We start from the raw sequence: 18,909 nt of genomic DNA, 5'->3' as shown, positions 1-18,909 counted from the left end.
ACCATAAAAATATTTGAAAGTTTTTTGTCGTTCAACAATATTGAACGACATTAAACGTTTTCATACTTTATTCAGGAGTACAATGCCATTATCTCGTATATTGAGGCTGTTTTCCCGTTCCTAATACAGCAGTGTAAAAATTTCAAATTCAAAGTCACTGCCATACATGAAAAAACATCTGAGGCATCGTTCTCTTTTAGTCGGCTTCGTGCAACCATGTTGGTGTATTGAGCAGCAGCGACTATCTACACCCACTGGGTTGGCGTGCTTCCATTCTACAATTTAATCGGTTTGTTCTCAGTGTACACTTTCGTTTTTGGTGTTTCGCATTTATAAATCATTTTGCATCTGAAAACATTATTTCGCAGTGAACCCGCTTATTTAAACCATCTCATATCAAAACTAGTGCCTATTGGGGCCGTTTGTGCATTGGGCCAAATTTCATTGGTCTTCGCGGCCTTGTACGTTGTAGAAAATCTGCCTGCTGTGCTGCGTTAGCATTGGCTTGCCTTTCACTGTGCCTGGTCCAAGGTGGGGATTATAATATAAATATGTTCGTTCTTATTATTACCTGCGCCACCAAAGGTGGATGAATGGAGGTTATGTTTTCAATCCTGTCTGTCTGTCTGTCTGTCCGTTGGTGAACAAAATATCTCAAAAAGTTGTGGACGGATTCGGACGAAATTTGGCAGAGACGTAGTGTATGTGACAAGGACGAAACGATTCGATTTTGGTGAAGATCCGGATTCGGATCCGGCTACTAGAATTTTTAAGTGAATCTTCACCATTGGGAGATGGGGCCAAAACGATACATAGCGGGAAGTCTCAAAAAGTTGTGGACGGATTTGGATGAAACTTGGTGGACAGGTTGGGTGTCTGATAAGGCCAAATGAAATTGAATCCATTTTGGTGAAGATCTGAATATGGATTCGGATACGAGAATTATTGAATTTTTAAGTGATTCTTCACCATTGAGAGATCGGGTGAAAGGCGATATATAACATATTAACATAAAAAAGTTATGGACGAGTTATGTCTAAACTTGGTGCATGAGTTGGTTTGGTGACAAGAAGAAGCCGATTATATTTTGGTTCAGGTCCGAATCCAGATCCGGCCTATCGGTTCTGTTCTCGTTATTGTTGGTAATATTAGTATGAATTAATATATGCTTTGTTCACCATATTAGCATGTTATACTTTTTGTTATTACCTTCGCCAGAGGAGAGGGTATATTGCATTTGAGTCGGTTTTTTTTTTTTTCTGTCTGTTTGTCTGTTTGTCTGTTTGTTTGTCCACACAGAATAAATATGATTATCTCTGCAACCGATTGCTGATCGGTTCGATGAACAGGACATTTTCACCAGAGGTGCAACTCCACCTGGATAATTTTTTAATGATAATTATGACGTCAGAGGTCACGTGGATCGGCCGCCATCTTTTTTTCCCCTTTTTTTTTGTATACTGAATCGAGGCTCGTGAAAGAGCTAACGTTTATCACACAAAAAAATCAAACAGACAAACAAAATATATAAAAATAGTGAGCGGTAGACAAGATGGGGAGAGAAGGGGAAGCGCACAAACACAACATTTGAGAGCAGGGACATCGGGAGATGTGTGGGAGGGAGAGGGCTTGGGGGGAGGAGGCGTGGGAAAGGGGGGGGGGGTGGGAGAAGTATAAAATACACAAGGACACCAAGGATTTCCAGGAAAGAAGTTGGTATTTCAAAAAAGTGGATTTGGGATGAAATTAGCGGGGGTAGAAAAGATCAAGGTTTTGGATCGGGGAAGATAAGAGATGGTGGTGAACAGCTGTTTTAAAGACCTGGAGGGAGGAGTAGGATTGAAGAGAGTGAGGGAGTTTGTTCCAGAGGTGGGAGAAAAGAGGAATGAAGGAGTGAAGGTGAGCAGAGAGTCTTGATTTTGGCAGTTTAACCATAAGAGGGTTGCAGGCAGATCTTGTGCGACCTGTAGGAATATTTGGGGGACAGATCCCAGAGAGAGCTGGGGGGGCAAGGCCGGAGAGGAGTCGGTAGAAGATGGAAAGACCACCAACCTGCCTGCGGTGAGTGAGTGAAAGGCCCTCGGAGTTAGCTTCATCGCGGGAGATTCCAATGATTCTGAACACTTTGGTTGGAATCTTTTTGGAATCTTGGAAAAAACGAAAAACTTTGCACCTCCATATCTCCGAAAGCACAGAATAAAAAAAAATTGAGACATGGCTCATTGCAAAGAACTCTCCATGTGGAATAAAATATGTTAATGATGACGTCATAGGTGCCTCCATTATGACCTCATAATTCGACAAGTGCAAAACTTCATCCAATCAAGATGAAATTTCTTGAGCATAATCTTCTTCTATCTATCTATAATTCCAGTAATCTCTGTGTGTCTGTGTGTCTGTGTGTTTGTGTGTTTGTGTGTTTGTCTGTGACCGCTGTTTCTCGCCAACCACGGGTCCGATATACTTGAAACTTGCCAGGTATATTGCTGGGGACCCGAGGATGTGCCTTTTCAAGGTTTCATATTAATCAGACAAGTAGTTACCGAGCTATGGCGATTTCTTTACCAAACTCCACAAGCCGTTCGCTTTGGACCAAACCATTTCATGTAAATAGAGGGGGGGTTCTGTGGTCGTTGCGAATGGACCAAACCATTCATGTAAATAGAGGGGGGGGGTTCTGTGGTCGTTACTGCCACGTGGTTTCAAAGTTTTTTTTTGTTGTTGTTGTTTGCACGCATGTTTTTTTGCACCCACGTACGGGCACGCCCTAGGATGTTTACACACACACACCCCTACACAAATTTTTTTTTTTTTTTTTTTTTGGCAAGGAACGGGCACCCACGTACGGGCACGTCCTAGTATATATAAAATAAAGTTTTTTGTTTGTTTGTTTGTCTGCACAAGCTAATCTCCTGAATGGTGAAAGATAGGAGGAAACCTCTGACACAAAAAATGTCGGGACGGGCCCCGGGAAGGTTATAGGTGAGGTGGCGAGGCTGGTTGAGGCCCACCTCGGCCAGGCTGGGCCCATTTCACAATTAAAAGCTGAGTTGAATTATAGTTGTCAATCTTCTACGGCCGTGAGTAAAAGCTGAATTATAGTAGTAAATTCATTCAAAAAGAACCAAAAATGTCGGGATGGGCCCTGGGAAGGTTATAGGCAAGGTGGCGAGGCCGCGTGGGCCGAGCTGGGCCCCTTTCACAATTAAAAGCTGAGCTGAATTATAGTTGTCAATCTTCTATGGCCACGAGTAAAAGCTGAATTATAGTAGTAAATTCATTCAAAAAGAACTAAAAATGTCGGGACGGGCCCCGGGAAGGTTATTGGCTAGGTGGCGAGGCCGGTCGAGGCCGCCTCGGCCAGGCTCGGCCCATTTCGCAAATAAAGCTGAGCTGAATTATAGTAGTCAATCTTCTACAGCCACAAGTAAAAGCTGAATTATAGTAGTAAATTCATTCAAAAATAACCCGGGCAACGCCGGGTGCTTTCGGCTAGTCTCGGAATAAATTTGGTTAGAAAACAAATAATGATGACGTCATCGGTCACGTGGTTCGGCCGCCATCATGGAAAAACCGAAAAACTTTGCTCCTCTATATTTCCAAAAGTGCTGAATAGAAAAAAAATTGAGACATGGCTCATTGTAAAGAACTCCCCATGGGGAATAAAATATGTTAATGATAATGTCATAGGTGCCTCAATTATGACATAATTTTTTTTTTTTTTTTTTTTGTATACTGAATCGAAGCTCGTGAAAGAGCTAACATTTATTTCACAAACAAATCAACCAGACAAACAAAATATATAAAAAGAGGGAGCGGAAGACAAGATGGGGAGAGAAGAGGAAGCACACAAACACAACATTTGAGAGCAGGGAGATGTGTGGGAGGGAGAGTGCTTGGGGGGAGGAGGCGTGGGAAGGGGGGGTGGGAGAAGTATAAAACACAAGGACACCAAGGACTTCCAGGACAGAAGTTGGTATTTCAAAAAAGTGGATTTGGGGTGAAATTAGCGGGGGTAGAAAAGATCAAGGTTTTGGATGGGGGAAGATAAGAGATGGTGGTGAACAGCTGTTTTAAAGACCTGGAGGGTGGAGTGGGATTGAAGAGAGTGAGGGAGTTTGTTCCAGAGATTTTTTTTTTTTTTTTTCTTTTTTGTATACAAGATCGAGGCTCGTGAAAGAGCGAACATTAATCACACAGAAAGACAAACAGACACACAAAACAAATAACATCAGGAGCGGTAGACAAGATGGGGAGAGAGGGGGAAGGACACAAACACAACATTTGAGAGCAGGGACCGAGAGACATGGAGACATCGAGAGAACTGTGGGAGGGAGAGGGCTTTGGGGGGAAGGCATGGGAAGGGGGGGGGGGGGGGAGGTGGGAGAGGTATAAAACATATGGACACTGCCAAGACTTCCAGGAAAGAAGTTGGAATTTCAAACAAGGTGGATCTGGGGTGAATTAGTGGGGGTAGAAAAGATCAAGGTTTTGGATGGGGGAAGATAAGAGATGGTGGTGAACAGCTGTTTTGAAGACCTGGAGGGAGGAGTGTGATTGAAGTGAGTGTGGGAGTTTGTTCCAGAGGCGGGAGAAAAGAGGAATGAAAGAGTGAAGGTGAGCAGAGAGCCGAGATTTCGGCAGTTTAACCATCAGAGGGTGGCTGGCAGATCTTGTGCGATCTTGATGGGAGAAAAGAGGAATGAAGGAGTGAAGGTGAGCAGAGAGTCTTGATTTTGGGAGTCATTTGGGAGTATAAAACTTCATCCGATCTTCACATCTTCATCTTCATCCGAACTTCATCCGAATTTTGGGAGTAATTTGGGAGTAATTCGACAAGTACAAAACTTCATCCGATCAAGATGAAATTTCTTGAGCATAATCTAGGTATAAATTGGTGGGGAAAAGAAATAATGATGACGTCATCGGGCACGTGGTTCGGCCGCCATATTTGTTTTAACATAAAAGCCTTAAAAACCACTGAAAACATCCTGGCGAGGGTTTGCAATCTCTGATTGCTTTTTCTTGTTTATTTTGTAATTGGAATGCCATGCCATGGAAGGATGTATTAAGGCGTAAGTTTCTCAATACACCTTAACATGGCGTGCGTTTACAAACATTTGAATTCTTCCGGATTATTTGTAGTTAATTAGCCGAATGAACTCAGGGTATCATGACGATCGTTTTTGGTGTAACACATTTTACATTAGAAAGCTCCAGTACAACTCCACAAGAAACATGCATACACACACACACACACACACACACACACACACACACACACACACACACACACACACACACACACACACACACACACACACACACACACACACACACACACACACACACACACACACACAAACACACACACGCTCCCCGACAATGTAAAGCGGTGGCGGTTGCTAAATTCCTAAGAGAGTGTGGGAAATCGTAATTTTTTAGGGGAAGCCAATGTCGGCTTCGGTACCATGGTGAATGTTTAGTGCGTGGCCTATATAGAGCCTAGCAGATCTGAAATCCCCTTAAAAATAAAAAAAAGAAGAAGAACATTTGATCTGAACGAGAAAATCAGAAAAGGTAAAATTGGGGATTGAATATATTTTTTGTGTATAATATGTGCATGAAACGTTGTTGTGTTATTTATTCTTCTTCTAATAGTAATAAGATGTACCATGAAAACAGTGTAACGGTGGATTATTTTTTAAACCCCACCGGCGGTTACGGTTTAGACCGTGCTTCGGCCGTGTACGATTCTCATACTGTACGTGCTTTCCCAGCTCTTTTCTTCTCGTATTTGTACAGTTTCCACGTAAAGTTTGCTTTTCTTCTATTCTATATCTTTGGTGGCTTTGTATTTGGTGTACAGTACATTCAAACCTTTTCTCGCTCGGCTCGTTTGTCCAAAAGGCCTCGGCAGGCTGTACTGTACTGTACTTATTGTTAAAAAGCTATTTTACTACCGAGTACGATATTGACGCTACTGTATATTCGTTTAAATAACTACTGCTACTGTATAAAGTAATTTCTGTCACCTTCGCTGCCCACCATGTTTTTATTTATTTGTTATTGTGGGAAAGGGAGACATTTGTATGAACAGGTGTGTACTGTACCCTTCTTGATATTCGGCCTTTGACTGCTTGATAATAACCCAAAGAAATGTTGCAATCACTACGTGCTACATTGATATGACGCTCGTGGAAGAGCTGGCACATGTATCTCATGCAGGACAAAGACATTAGTGGATCGTGTACTTTTTTTGTGAATCACATGACTATGAGTAGACTAGACTGCATCCTGAACATGAGTACACTTAACAGTCCAACCCATCGGTTCCCTTCGATTTGTCGTATTTACAAACCGGAATTGTTCACTGATTTCATCTCGATTCATAAGCAAGAAAAAAGTACATAATTACTGTATACGTATTGTTACTGTGTCGGTTCATGAGGTGCGTACTTGGACCTGCCACCACTCCCGACCCCGAGGCTACCACGCCACAAATGCGGACGCCGGTTAGGACAATTAGGTCCAACAGGGTCCTGTAGCCTTTTATGTCGTGTTACCTGTTGGTGACCTAATGACCTCAACTAAGATCCGCACCCTCAAGCACACTGAAGTACTTATTACGGCCGAGCGGAACCATGGGTGCGATGTTGGCTAAGCACTACTGAAGTGATACAGTGGAGCAAAAACTTCCCCGCCTATCCAATAGGTGCACGCTATGCTGGGTTTCGATGAAAGAAATGACACAAACGAGGCAGGTTTTAAAATGTAACAATTATTTATTTAAACACACGCAAGCAATAGTCATTAAGCACGTATTTACAAGCAAAAGGCAAAAGACAGGGAAGAGCAGACTTACCCCGAGTATGTGTTTTCCTCTTGTGCAGATTTACTTAGACAAAGGGAATGGTGCCATCATTCATTCTGGGAAGAAGAATAGGAGGACAGAAAGGCAGTTCGGACCATTTTGTTGTTGTGTAGGAAGCGTGTGATGTGAGAGCATATGGAGTCGCGCGACACCCAGGGACTTCACCGCACCCTTGCCTCGTGGGCCGCTTTCCTCCAGCTCCGGCATGACACACTGCTGCATCTCGTACCCCAGTGCAGCCTGGTTCAACTCGAACCCCACGACAGCAGGCGATCTCTGAGTCAGCAGGTCGTGATTTTTTTCGCGTCCCTGGTGCATTGACAGCAGCCATGAGCAAAGTCCTGGCCTTTATATGTGCCATGCTGGTGTGGCTTTGAGGGAACAAACTTTGCGCGAGGATCTTTCCAATTTGTATTCATCAGGTGGGTGCAGTGAGGAGGAATCTTATATGTCTGACTTTCAGGGATTCATTAGGGCACCCTATAGTTGTGCATGCTCAAGTTTTGTTCGATTCCATCAAGTGTAAAAATATATTTTTAACCCATCTTGGCACTTTATTCCTTTGGTGGGAAGGTTGGTGCAATTGTAATTATCCGGGCTATATAACCACAATGTATTATACAAGCACATAACACAGGTTAATTTTATTTTCGGGAGCGTTTTGTTTCCTGTACACTGCCCAAATAAAGGGATGGGCAGAAGAACATGTTGCACGCTTGATACAAGATTACCCATATGGTTGGTACTCTACTATGGTATTAAATACTTAATAATCATAAAGATTATATATATATATTTTTTGTATACAAGATCGAGGCTCGTGAAAGAGCTAACATCAATCACAAAAAAGGACAAACGGACACACAAAACGTACAATAAAGGGAGCGGGAGACAAGATGGGGAGAGAGAGGGAAGCACACAAGTACAACAGCAGAGAACAGGGACAACGGAAGATCCATTGGAGGGAGAGGGCTTGGGGGGGAGGAGGCATGGGAAGGTGCGGGAGGGGGGTGGGAAAGGTATAAAACACATGGACACTGCTAGAACTTCCAGGAAAAGTGGATCTGGGGTGAATTAACGGGGGTAGACGAGGTCAAGGTTTTGGATGGGGAAAGACGAGATGGTGGTGAACAGCTGTTTTAAAGACCTGGAGGGAGGAGTGGGATTGAAGAGAGTGAGGGGGTTTGTTCCAGAGGTGGGAGTAAAGAGGAATGAAGGAGTGAAGGTGAGCAGAGAGTCTTGATTTTGGCAATTTCACCAGAAGAGGGTTACTAGCAGATCTTGTGCGACCTGTAGGAATATTTGGGGGACAGAGCACAGATAGAGCTGGGGGAGCTAGGCCAGATAGGAGTCGGTAGAAGACAGAAAGACCACCAACCTGTCTGCGGTGAGTGAGTGAAAGGCCCTCAGAGTTAGCTTCATCGTGGGAGATTCCAATGATTCTGAAAGCTTTGGTTTCAACAGCCTGAAGATGAGCCAGGTGTGAGGCAGGAGCACCAGCCCAGAGGGGAGAACAGTATTCCATTGAGCTGCGGATGAAAGCCTTGTACTACTGTGTTCAAAAAGTATCCGACCTTTATTTCTCGTGCGTAAAAAAAAGAAGAAGCTAGGGAGGCGTTGATTGGTGCACGCATGTAGGCGATCCTAATGCGCACGCGTGAAATTTTTCCCACCTGCAGAAGCTGTCATTCGACGGCAGACCGCCGACGAGTGAGGACATGTAAGCGAGCGCCGTCGGATTTTCGTTTTTGACAAAATGACGGAAAAACTTGAACAACGCTACTGCATCAAATTTTCTGTAAAGCTTGGCGATTCCCAAGTGGAAACGATCCGCAAGATTCAACACCGTTCATTCCATTATGAAGGAGGATTTGGGCTTCAGGAGAATCTCAGCGAAGTTCGTACCAAAGCTGCTAACGATTGAGCAGAAGCAACTCCGTTTGGAGATCGCACAGGACATGCTGGAGACTGTGAACAGCGATCCCAGCTTCCTCAACACAGTGATCACTGGCGATGAGTCCTGGGTTTATGGGTACGACCCAGAAACCAAGTTGCAGTCATCACAATGGAAGCATCCAACATCCCCGAGGCCAAAAAACACAAAATTTGATGCAGTAGCGTTGTTCAAGTTTTTCCGTCATTTTGTCAAAAACGAAAATCCGACGGCGCTCGCTTCCATGTCCTCACTCATCGGCGGTCTGCCGTCGAATGACAGCTTCTGCAGGTGGGAAAAAATTCACGCGTGCGCATTAGGATCGCCTACATACGTGCACCAATCGACGCCTCCCTAGCTTCTTTTTTTTACGCACGAAAAATAAAGGTCGGATACTTTTTGAACACACTACGTATGTGGTGAGGAGCTCAGGTGTGCCAAGGAAGGACTTCGCATGATGGAGGATGCCCAGTCGGTGACTGGCTTTGGAGGCCAGATTGGAAATGTGGTTTTCCCAGGAAAGATCATGGCAGATAGTGAGACCCAAAAGATTGAGTGACAGAACCTCTTGGAGAGGATTGTTCAGAAAGTAGATGGGAGGGTTGTCCAGTCGGTCTTTTCAGAGAGACATAGTAAGAGTGTGAGATTTGTCAGGATTGAAAGACATGTTCCATTGTTCCACTTGTTTGACCAGTCTGTGATTTTGTCCAGGTCTGCAGAGAGTGAGGAGGTTGCAGACTGCCGGTCTGAGGGATGAGAAATGGAGCGGCAGAGAGTGGAATTATCAGCAAACATGGATGAGAGGTGTCGAGCTCATTTTTTAATGGCGCATTAAATGTGTGTTTCCCAATCACGGCGTTAATCTTATAAGAGTGATTTAAATGCGCGTTTCCCAATCAGCCGTTACCGGATTTTGTTGCAGGATGTGACCACAGTGCGGTCATTCTTGTTTACACACAGTCACATCTTGAACGTCCACCAATTAATGCTAACAGACAGGACGCCTTGTTTAAAATCCATCCGAGGGACAGCACACACTGATGAATCGCCTGCCTGTGAAGCACTAGGGCAACAAATGGGCTGAAATTCCTCCAAGCTCCACTACTAGACACATTTATATGTATGCTGTGTTGTAAATTGATGAAAGGAACAGCTCAAATGTTTAAAATGCAATTTTTCTTTTATTACAGAAGGACAAATGTGATCAGGATGAAGGAGTCCTTTTACGCTGTCAAAAAGGGTCGAGAAGTTGGGGTGTTTACCTCCTGGTATGTATCATTTGGAAACTAAAAAACATGCATTATTGATAGAAATGATGTGCGCATTGAACAAGAGATATCTATATATAATAAAGCAGGAGGGTCGGTTGGTCTGTCTGTCTGTCTGTCTGTCTGTCTGTTCGTCCCCGAATGAATCCCTCAGTTTTGGGGATAGCCCCACCAAACTTTCTGTGGAACCTTTTATTGTCCCAGCGGGTATCCTGGTGTCCTCAGGTGGGTGGAGGGTTTCCTAAATTTCTCAATACGATTAGGATTTTGAGTTTCGCACCCATATGAAACTGCTCTCTCTCCGCATATAAACACATTCACAGGTTCGGCATTAGCAGTTTCACCATTTACTGCATGTGGAAACATTTGCTGGTTCTGTAATATCTCAATATAATTGAGATTTTGCATTTCCACCTGTACGACGCCGATCTTTCTACGTGTGTAAACGTAGAAAGGTGCTCATGGTTGATTCTTTGCTGTGAAATGCACTACCCAGCAGAGGAAACCAACAGGAACAGCAGATTTTATTCTGAAATAATCGGAATCGCCACAATTTAACACAGGTGGAGGCAAATTAACTTGGTGTGTGATTTTGATGGTGATGGGTTACACCTGAGCTAATTTACAATTGCTATTATAAGGAGGGTGGACACTTATCCAACCAATATATTCTAGTTTTGTATTTTAATTAATTTTCTGAAATTTGTGGAATTTGTTTTTCACTTGGAAGTTGTGGGTCACGATGTGTAAATAAAGGTGGAAAAAGTCTGATTTAATGCCATTTAATTCCAGGCTATAAGGCAACGAAAGGTGAAAATTTTGAAATGGGGTATAGACGTTCTATAGGCACTGTATATACATATTTCTGGCTAATTGCAAATACAGCTGGACCCCGACATTCACAGTTCATAACATGTGACCTGCTTTTACATTCGCGGCCCTGTGCCCCACATATTCACAGGCACAAAAAAATATTTTTGATCGGGAACCACGAGTGACTATTTCATTTTATATCTGTTGTTTAGTTTTAAGTCTTATGATTCCTTCAGTATGATTGTACATGCTGCCCTGTCTCTCAGCAACCATTGAAAATGTAAAAAAAAATACTTTTTGTCCGTTTAATATACTGCTTTATTGGCAAGGCCAAGGCTGTGAGGTATGCTCTCACGAGATCACAGTTGATCCCATCCAAACAGGAAGCGCATATATGGTTATTCACAAATCACGGAACCGAACCACAAACATGGATCAGGAACATCGTATTACGTCAGTCTGCACACGATTAAAGCTTGCCCTTAAAGCGCGTATTTATCCTGGAAAGTCACCGTTTCAACAGTTCGGTGTTTAAGCTTGAAGGATGATATGGTATTCTGTATTATCTTATGAAGATAGACGTTGAGTTGAAATTGCATACTGTAATTTTGAACATTCTGGCATCACAGTCCTTTTGTTAGAATTTTATTTTATTTTCGATCCAAAATAAAAGTTCATTTTTAGCTCACCTGGAACAAAGTTCAGGGGAGCTTATGCGATGGTGCGTTGTCCGTCCGTTAGTCCGTAAACACTTGAAACCTCTTCTCCGAAACCACTGATGGGATTGTGACCAAATTTGGCACAAATGATATTTGTTGTGTTGTGACTAAAGTTTGTTCATGGCATTAATAAAATCGGGGTCTAAGGGGGTTTACCGGGGTCAACGTGGATCCAGGTTAACCGCCCCCCCTCCCCCCCCCCCAAAAATAGGAATTTGCTTTTGTCCTCTAAAACTACACCCACTATTTCGACTAAACTTGACCACAAGCTTCATCACCTATGATGTACCGAAGTTTGTTAATGGCACTAAGAGAATCAAAGTCTAAGGGGGTCTATGGCGGGGCAAGGTGGGTCCAGGTTTGACCCCCCCAAAATAGGTATTTGCTTTTGTCTCAGAAACTACACACACAATTTTGATGAAACTTGACCACACCCTTCACCACCCATGATGTACCAATGTTTGTTCCAGGCATTAGAAAAATTGGGGTCTTAGGAGGTATATGGGGTTGGGAAAGGGGGAGGGGGGGTTGCAAAATTGGTATGTTTTTCTTTGTTTGTTTAAAGTCTTATGATTATGTTAGTATGATTCTATATGCTGCCCTGTCTTCTAGCAACCATTGAAATTGGTTTTGAAATACCCTTAGTCGGTGCATAATACTGTTTATTCCAACAGGTGAGCGCCAGAGGTATTGCCCTTTTTTTTTTCTTTTTTTTTGTGTACAAGATCGAGGCTCGTGTAAGAGCTAACATTGATCACAAAAAGACAAACTGACACATAAAATGTATGATAAAGGGAGCGGGAGGCAAGATGGGGAGAGAGAGGGAAGCACACAAGTACAACATTTGAGAGTAGGGACATCGGGAGATCTGTGTGAGGGAGAGGGCTTGGGGGGAGGAGGCATGGGAAAGGGGGGGGGGGGGGAGAGGTAAAAACACATGGACACTGTTGGACTTCCAGGAAAGAAGTCGGTATTTCTAAAAAAGTGGATCTGGGGTGAATTAACGGGGGCAGAAAAGATCAAGGATTTGGATGGGGGAAGACGGTATTGAACAGCTGTTTCAAAGACCTGGAGGGAGGAGTGGGATTGAAGAGAGTGAGGGAGTTTGTTCCAGAGGTGGGAGAAAAGAGGAAAGAAAGAGTGAAGGTGAGTAGAGTATCTTGATTTTGGCAGTTTAACCATAAAATGGTTAAACCTCTGGCAGCAGTCTTCAAGCAGTCTTCAAACCTCAGTCTTCAAGCAGCCATCAATCATCTGGACTGGTCTCCCATCTCGACCGCCTCTGATATCAACTCATCCTGGGAATTCTTCCAAAGTAAATTGCTCTCTCTCATGCACAGATTTATCCCATCTCGTCTTCAGTTGTCATACCCTCCCTCCCGTCCATGGTACACAGAATCTTGTGGTGAGGCTGTTGCCCAGAAACAACTTGCTGTCGTCTTCGGGAAAGCAAATCCAACGGAAGGAAATCTCATTTCCTTTCACAAAGCCCGAAACAAGTGTGTGTCCACCCTCAGGAGAGCCAGGAAACAATATCTCTCTGTTCTTAAGACCGAACTCTCTTATCTGTCTCCCTCTTCCAAATCCTGGTGGTGTCTGGTCAAATCTGTTTCTGGTGTTTGTTCCCCCTCCATCCCCTCCCTCACCTCAAATGGCTACACAGCTGACTCCGCATGTGAAAAAGCTGAATGCCTCAACTCTGTGTTTGCCTCTAAATCTTGTGTCCCAAACCCATCCCTCTCTGTACCCGCCGTACCCAGTCGTACCCCACTGCTCCTGGACTCTGTGTCCTTTCCTCCTGACAAGGTGGAAAAGTTTCTGTCAACCCTCGACTCTGATTCTGCAACTGGACCTGACGGCCTCAGCCCACGGGTCCTAAAATCCTGTTCTTCCGCTCTTTCACTCCCTCTCTCTGTTCTCTTCACCCTCTCTTTTGCTCAAGGTCATCTATCATCTGCTTGGTAATCAGCCAACATCACCGCTTTGCACAAAAAAAGGTGCAAAAACAGATTCTAGCAACTACAGACCAATCAGCCTTCTCCCATTTGTCAGCAAAGTCATGGAATCCATCATTGCTTCGGATATAAAATCTTTCCTCTTCTCCAATGGCTTGATCTCTGATCATCAATTTGGTTTCAGACCAGGTCACTCTACTCTGGACATGCTGCTTCTGCTTTCTCAACAATGGATGGAGGTCCTCAATGCCAAACAGGAAATTAGAGCTGTCTCCCTAGACGTATCACGTGCCTTCCATACGGTCTGGCACCCCGCTCTGCTCACCAAACTCTCCTCCTTTGGTATCCATGGAAATCTCCACGCATGGCTGGCATACTTCCTCTCTAGTCGTAGTCAACGTGTGGCCCTGAATGGGTTTCTCTCATCTCCTCTTCCTGTTCAGGCTGGAGTTTCCCAAGGCAGTGTTCTGGGCCCTGTGCTTTTTCTGGTCTTCATCAATGATCTCTGTTCTTAGGAGGTGGTGTTGGGCTAGCGGCTAGGGTGCCGGCTTAGGATCCAAGGATCCTGGGTTCGAATCCCGGTCGATTGCTGAGTTAACGCCAGGGGGGTTGACTCAGCCTGTCATCCTTCCGAGGTCGGCTAATTGAGTACCAGTTCACTGGTAATTCCCTGTTTGTCGTTAAAGGCGGCAAAAAGGGTTGGCGTCAGGAAGGGCATCCGGCCGTATAACATTGCTTCAAAAAGCGGACCGAAAAACAACAACAACCACGGTTCCCGAAAAAGGCCAACCCCCGCTTTGCGGGGAAAAATGGCCTCTAAAGGTGGTTATGGTTTTTTTTATCAATGATCTCTCTGACTCTCTTGAAAATCCTCTCCATCTCTTTGCTGATGACTCTACTCTCTGCCGCTCCATTCCTCATCCCTTAGATCGGCAGTCTGCAACCTCCTCACTCTCTGCAGACCTGGACAAAATCACAGACTGGACAAACAAGTGGAACATGTCTTTCAATTCTGACAAATCTCACACTCTTACGATGTCTCTCCGAAAAGACCGACTGGACAACCCTCCCTTCCACTTTCTGAATAATCCTCTCCAAGAAGTTCTGTCACTCAAGCTTTTGGGTCTCAATATCTGCCATGATCTTTCCTGGGAAAACCACATTTAAAATCTGGCCTCCAAAGCCAGTCACCGACTGGGCATCGTCCGTCATGCGAAGTCCTTCCTTGGCACACCTGAGCTCCTCACCACATACAAGGCTTTCATCCGCAGCTAAATGGAATACTGCTCTCCCCTCTGGGCTGGTGCTCCTCCCTCACACCTAGCTTGTCTTCACGCTGTTGAAACCAAAGCGTTCAGAATCTTTGGAATCTCCCGTGATGAAGATAACTCCGAGGGCCTTTCACTCGCTCACCGCAGGCAGGTTGGTGGTCTTTCCGTCTTCTACCGACTCCTCTCTGGCCTTGCCCCCCCCCCCATCTCTCTCTGGGCTCTGTCCCCCAAATATTCCTACAGGTCGCACAAGATCTGCCTGCAACCCTCTTTTGGTTAAACTGCCAAAATCAAGACCCTCTGCTCACCTTCACTCCTTCATTCCTCTTTTCTCCCGCCTCTGGAACAAACTCCCTCACTCTCTTCAATCCCACTCCTCCCTCCAGGTCTTTAAAACAGCTGTTCACCACCATCTCTTATCTCCCCCATCCAAAACCTTGATCTTTTCTACCCCTGCTAATTTCACCCCATATCCACTTTTTTGAAATACCAACTTCTTTCCTGGAAGTCCTTGGTGTCCTTGTGTTTTATACTTCTCCCACCCACCCCCCCCCTTCCCACGCCTCCTCCCCCCAAGCCCTCTCCATCCCACACATCTCCCGATGTCCCTGCCCTCAAATGTTGTGTTTGTGTGCTTCCCCTTCTCTCCCCATCTTGTCTACTGCTCCCTCTTTTTATATATTTTGTTTGTCTGTTTGATTTGTTTGTGTGATAAATGTTAGCTCTTTCACGAGCCGCAATTCTGTATGCGAAAAAAAAAGAAAAAAAAAAGGTGGCAGGCAGATCTTTTGCGACCTGTAGGAATATTTGGGGTACAGAGCACAGACAGAGCTGGGGGAGCAAGGCCGGAGAGGAGTCGGTAGAAGACGGAAAGACCACCACCCTGCCTGGCGTGAGCGAGTGAAAGGCCCTTGGAGTTAGCTTCATCTCGGGAGATTCCAATGATTCTGAAAGCTGTGGTTTCAACAGCGTGAAGCTGAACTAGGTGTGAGGCAGGAGCACCGGCCCAGAGGGGAGAACAGTATTCCAATGACCTGCGGATGAAAGCCATGTCTGTGGTGAGGAGCTCAGGTGTGCCAAGGAAGGACTTGTCACGACGGAGGATGCCCAGTCCGCGACTGGCTTTGGAGGCCAGCTTGTAAATGTGGTTTTCCCAGGAAAGATCATGGCAGATAGGAACCGCCTTTAGAGGCCTTTTTTTTAGCACCGTGGTCCCCTTTTTTTGAAGCAATGTTTTACGGCCGGATGCCCTTCCTGCCGCCAACTCTGTAGCCTCTTGCGACACACAGGGAATTACCAGCAAGCTGGTACTCAATTTGCTGACCTCGAAAGGATGACAGGCTGAGTCAACCCCCCTGGAATTAATTCAGCGATCGACCGGGGTTCGAACCCAGGATCCTAGGATCCCATGCCGGCACCCTAACCGCTAAGCCAACACCAAGATAGTGAGACCCAAAAGCTTGAGTGACAGAACTTCTTGGAGAGGATTGTTGAGAAAGTAGATGGGAGTCCATTCGGTCTTTTCGAAGAGACATCGTAAGAGTGTGAGATTTGTCAGGATTGAAAGACATATTCCACTTGTTTGACCAGTCTGTGAGTTTGTCCAGGTCTACAGAGAGTGAGGAGGCTGCAGACTGCCGATCTGAAGGATGAGGTATGGAGCATTAGAGAGTGGAGTCATCAGCAAAGAGATAGAGAGGTTTTTCCAGAGAGTCGGAGAGATCATTGATGAAGACCAGAAAAGCACTGGGCCCAGAACACTGCCTTGGGGAACTCCAGCCTGAACAGGAAGGGGAGATTAGAGAAAACCATTCAGGGCCACACGTTGATTATGACCAGAGAGGAAGTCCGCAAGCCATGCGTGTAGATTTCCATGCATACCATAGGAGGAGAGTTTGGTGAGCAGAGCGGGGTGCCAGACCGTATCGAAGGCACGTGATATGTCAAGGGAGACAGCTCTGATTTCCTGTTTGGCGTTGAGGACCCTCCATCCATTGTTGAGACAGCAGAAACAGCATGTCCAGAGTAGAATGACCTGGTCAGAATCCAAATTGATGATCCGAGATCAAGCCATTGTAGAACAGAAGGATTTGATCTCAGAAGCAATGATGTATTCCATGACTTTGCTGATAATTGGGAGCAGGCTGATTGGTCTGTAGTTGCAAGGATCTGTTTTTGCACATTTTTTGTGTAAAGCGGTAATGTTGGTTGATTTCCAAGCAGATGGCAGATGACCTTGAGCAAAAGAGAGGGTGAAGAGAACAGAGAGAGGGTGAGTTGGAGCGGAAGAGCAGGATTTTAGGACCCGTGGGCTGATGTGTGATACCAATCTGTTTACTTTTTTTTTTTCTTTTTTTTTCTTTTTGTATACAAGATCGAGGCTCGTGAAAGAGCGAACATTAATCACACAGAAAGACAAACAGACACACAAAACAAATAACATCGGGAGCGGTAGACAAGATGGGGAGAGAGGGGGAAGGACACAAACACAACATTTGAGAGCAGGGACCGAGAGACATGGAGACATCGAGAGAACTGTGGGAGGGAGAGGGCTTTGGGGGGGAGGCATGGGAAGGGGGGGGGGGGTGGGAGAGGTATAAAACATATGGACACTGCCAAGACTTCCAGGAAAGAAGTTGGAATTTCAAACAAGGTGGATCTGGGGTGAATTAGTGGGGGTAGAAAAGATCAAGGTTTTGGATGGGGGAAGATAAGAGATGGTGGTGAACAGCTGTTTTGAAGACCTGGAGGGAGGAGTGTGATTGAAGTGAGTGTGGGAGTTTGTTCCAGAGGCGGGAGAAAAGAGGAATGAAAGAGTGAAGGTGAGCAGAGAGCCGAGATTTCGGCAGTTTAACCATCAGAGGGTGGCTGGCAGATCTTGTGCGACCTGTAGGAATATTTGGGGGACAGAGCACAGAGAGAGCTGGGGGAGCAAGGCCGGAGAGGAGTCGGTAGAAGACAGAAAGACCACCTACCTGCCTGTGGTGAGTGAGTGAAAGGCCCTCAGAGATAGCTTCATCGCGGGAGATTCCAATGATTCTGAAAGCTTTGGATTCAACAGCGTGAAGCCGAGCCAGGTGTGAGGCAGGAGCACCAGCCCATAGGGGAGAACAGTATTCCATTGAGCTGCGGATGAAAGCCTTGTATGTGGTGAGGAGCTCAGGTGACCAGGAACCAGCCTCACTGATCAGTGCAAGATCTCTATGGTGTAAATCTTAAGCCGATCAGTGAGGCTGATCCATGTTAAGTAAAAATAAACTTATTTTGGATCCAAAATAAATTAAAATTCTAACGCAAGGACTGTATGATACCAGTATGTTTAAAAGTATTCACATTAAACTCATCGTCTATCTTCATAACATAATACAGAATACTGTGTCTTTCTTCAAGCTTAAACTCCGAGCTGTTGAAACGGCAACTATTTCGCCAAGATAGTGGCAGACTTGGACAAACAATGGGAAGGAATGAGGGCCTGGAGAGGATGCATGGGTTGTAGAAGATGGATGCAGAAAGAAGCTCTCAGAAGGAAAAACTGGAAATTTGGAATTAGGAGGGATTGGGGTTGGGGGTTTAAGGAGTCATGGGTAGAAAAGATCATGGTTTTGGATGGAGGATGATGATCTGAGATGGTGATGAACAGCTGTCTTGAAGACCTGAAGGTAAGAATGAGATTGAAGAGGTTGTGGAAGTTAGTTTCACACGTGAAAAAGAGGAGCAAATTAGTGAAGTTGGGTAGTGATCCTAGATTTCGGTAGTTTCACGAGAAGGGGGTTGATGGTGGACTGTGTGTGCCCCGCAGAATCCTGGGGGGGACCAAGTATGGTAAGGGCAGAGGGTGAAAGACCAGTAATAAGGTGGCTTGTAGGAAATACCGTTACAGGGCAGACAAAAGCACCACAATTTCCACACATTTTTTTATGGGTAATAAGATTAATTGAAGTTTTCCACCATTGTCCCCCTATTTACAGCGATCACATATGAAGCCATCACATGATACACTGTCTTTATTTAAAGTGAATAAATCTATAGGTGACGTCTATATCAGTTTAATTCTATGCATTTTTGAATTGGTGAAT

The 18,909-nt window shown here is 45.0% G+C and overlaps 1 protein-coding gene across 17 annotated transcripts in view; it reads left to right on the top strand.

Moving 5' to 3' along the window:
* The first annotated feature begins 179 nt into the window (after positions 1–179).
* RNASEH1 (ribonuclease H1) overlaps positions 180–18,909 on the top strand; it is a 68,082-nt gene continuing 49,352 nt past the window's right edge. The window contains exons 1-3 of one of the 17 annotated variants that reach the window (XM_078773290.1): positions 209–289; positions 9,519–9,611; positions 9,998–10,075. In XM_078773290.1, the coding sequence (XP_078629416.1) occupies positions 9,568–9,611; positions 9,998–10,075 (122 nt within the window). In that variant the 5' untranslated portion in view covers positions 209–289; positions 9,519–9,567. Of the gene's footprint in view, positions 290–379; positions 532–4,585; positions 4,717–5,544; positions 5,581–5,663; positions 5,813–6,074; positions 6,101–6,893; positions 7,297–9,518; positions 9,645–9,997; positions 10,076–18,909 lie in introns of those variants that run through there. The other 16 variants (XM_078773300.1, XM_068108207.2, XM_078773298.1 and 13 more) reach the window with 16 other exon arrangements.

Source organism: Myxine glutinosa, chromosome 2 (assembly GCF_964187855.1).
Source record: "Myxine glutinosa chromosome 2, kmMyxGlut1.1, whole genome shotgun sequence".
Classification (NCBI taxonomy): Eukaryota; Metazoa; Chordata; class Myxini; order Myxiniformes; family Myxinidae; genus Myxine; species Myxine glutinosa.
The sequence above is the reverse complement of the archived record's forward strand: the minus strand, read 5'-3'. Positions and strand labels throughout refer to the sequence as shown.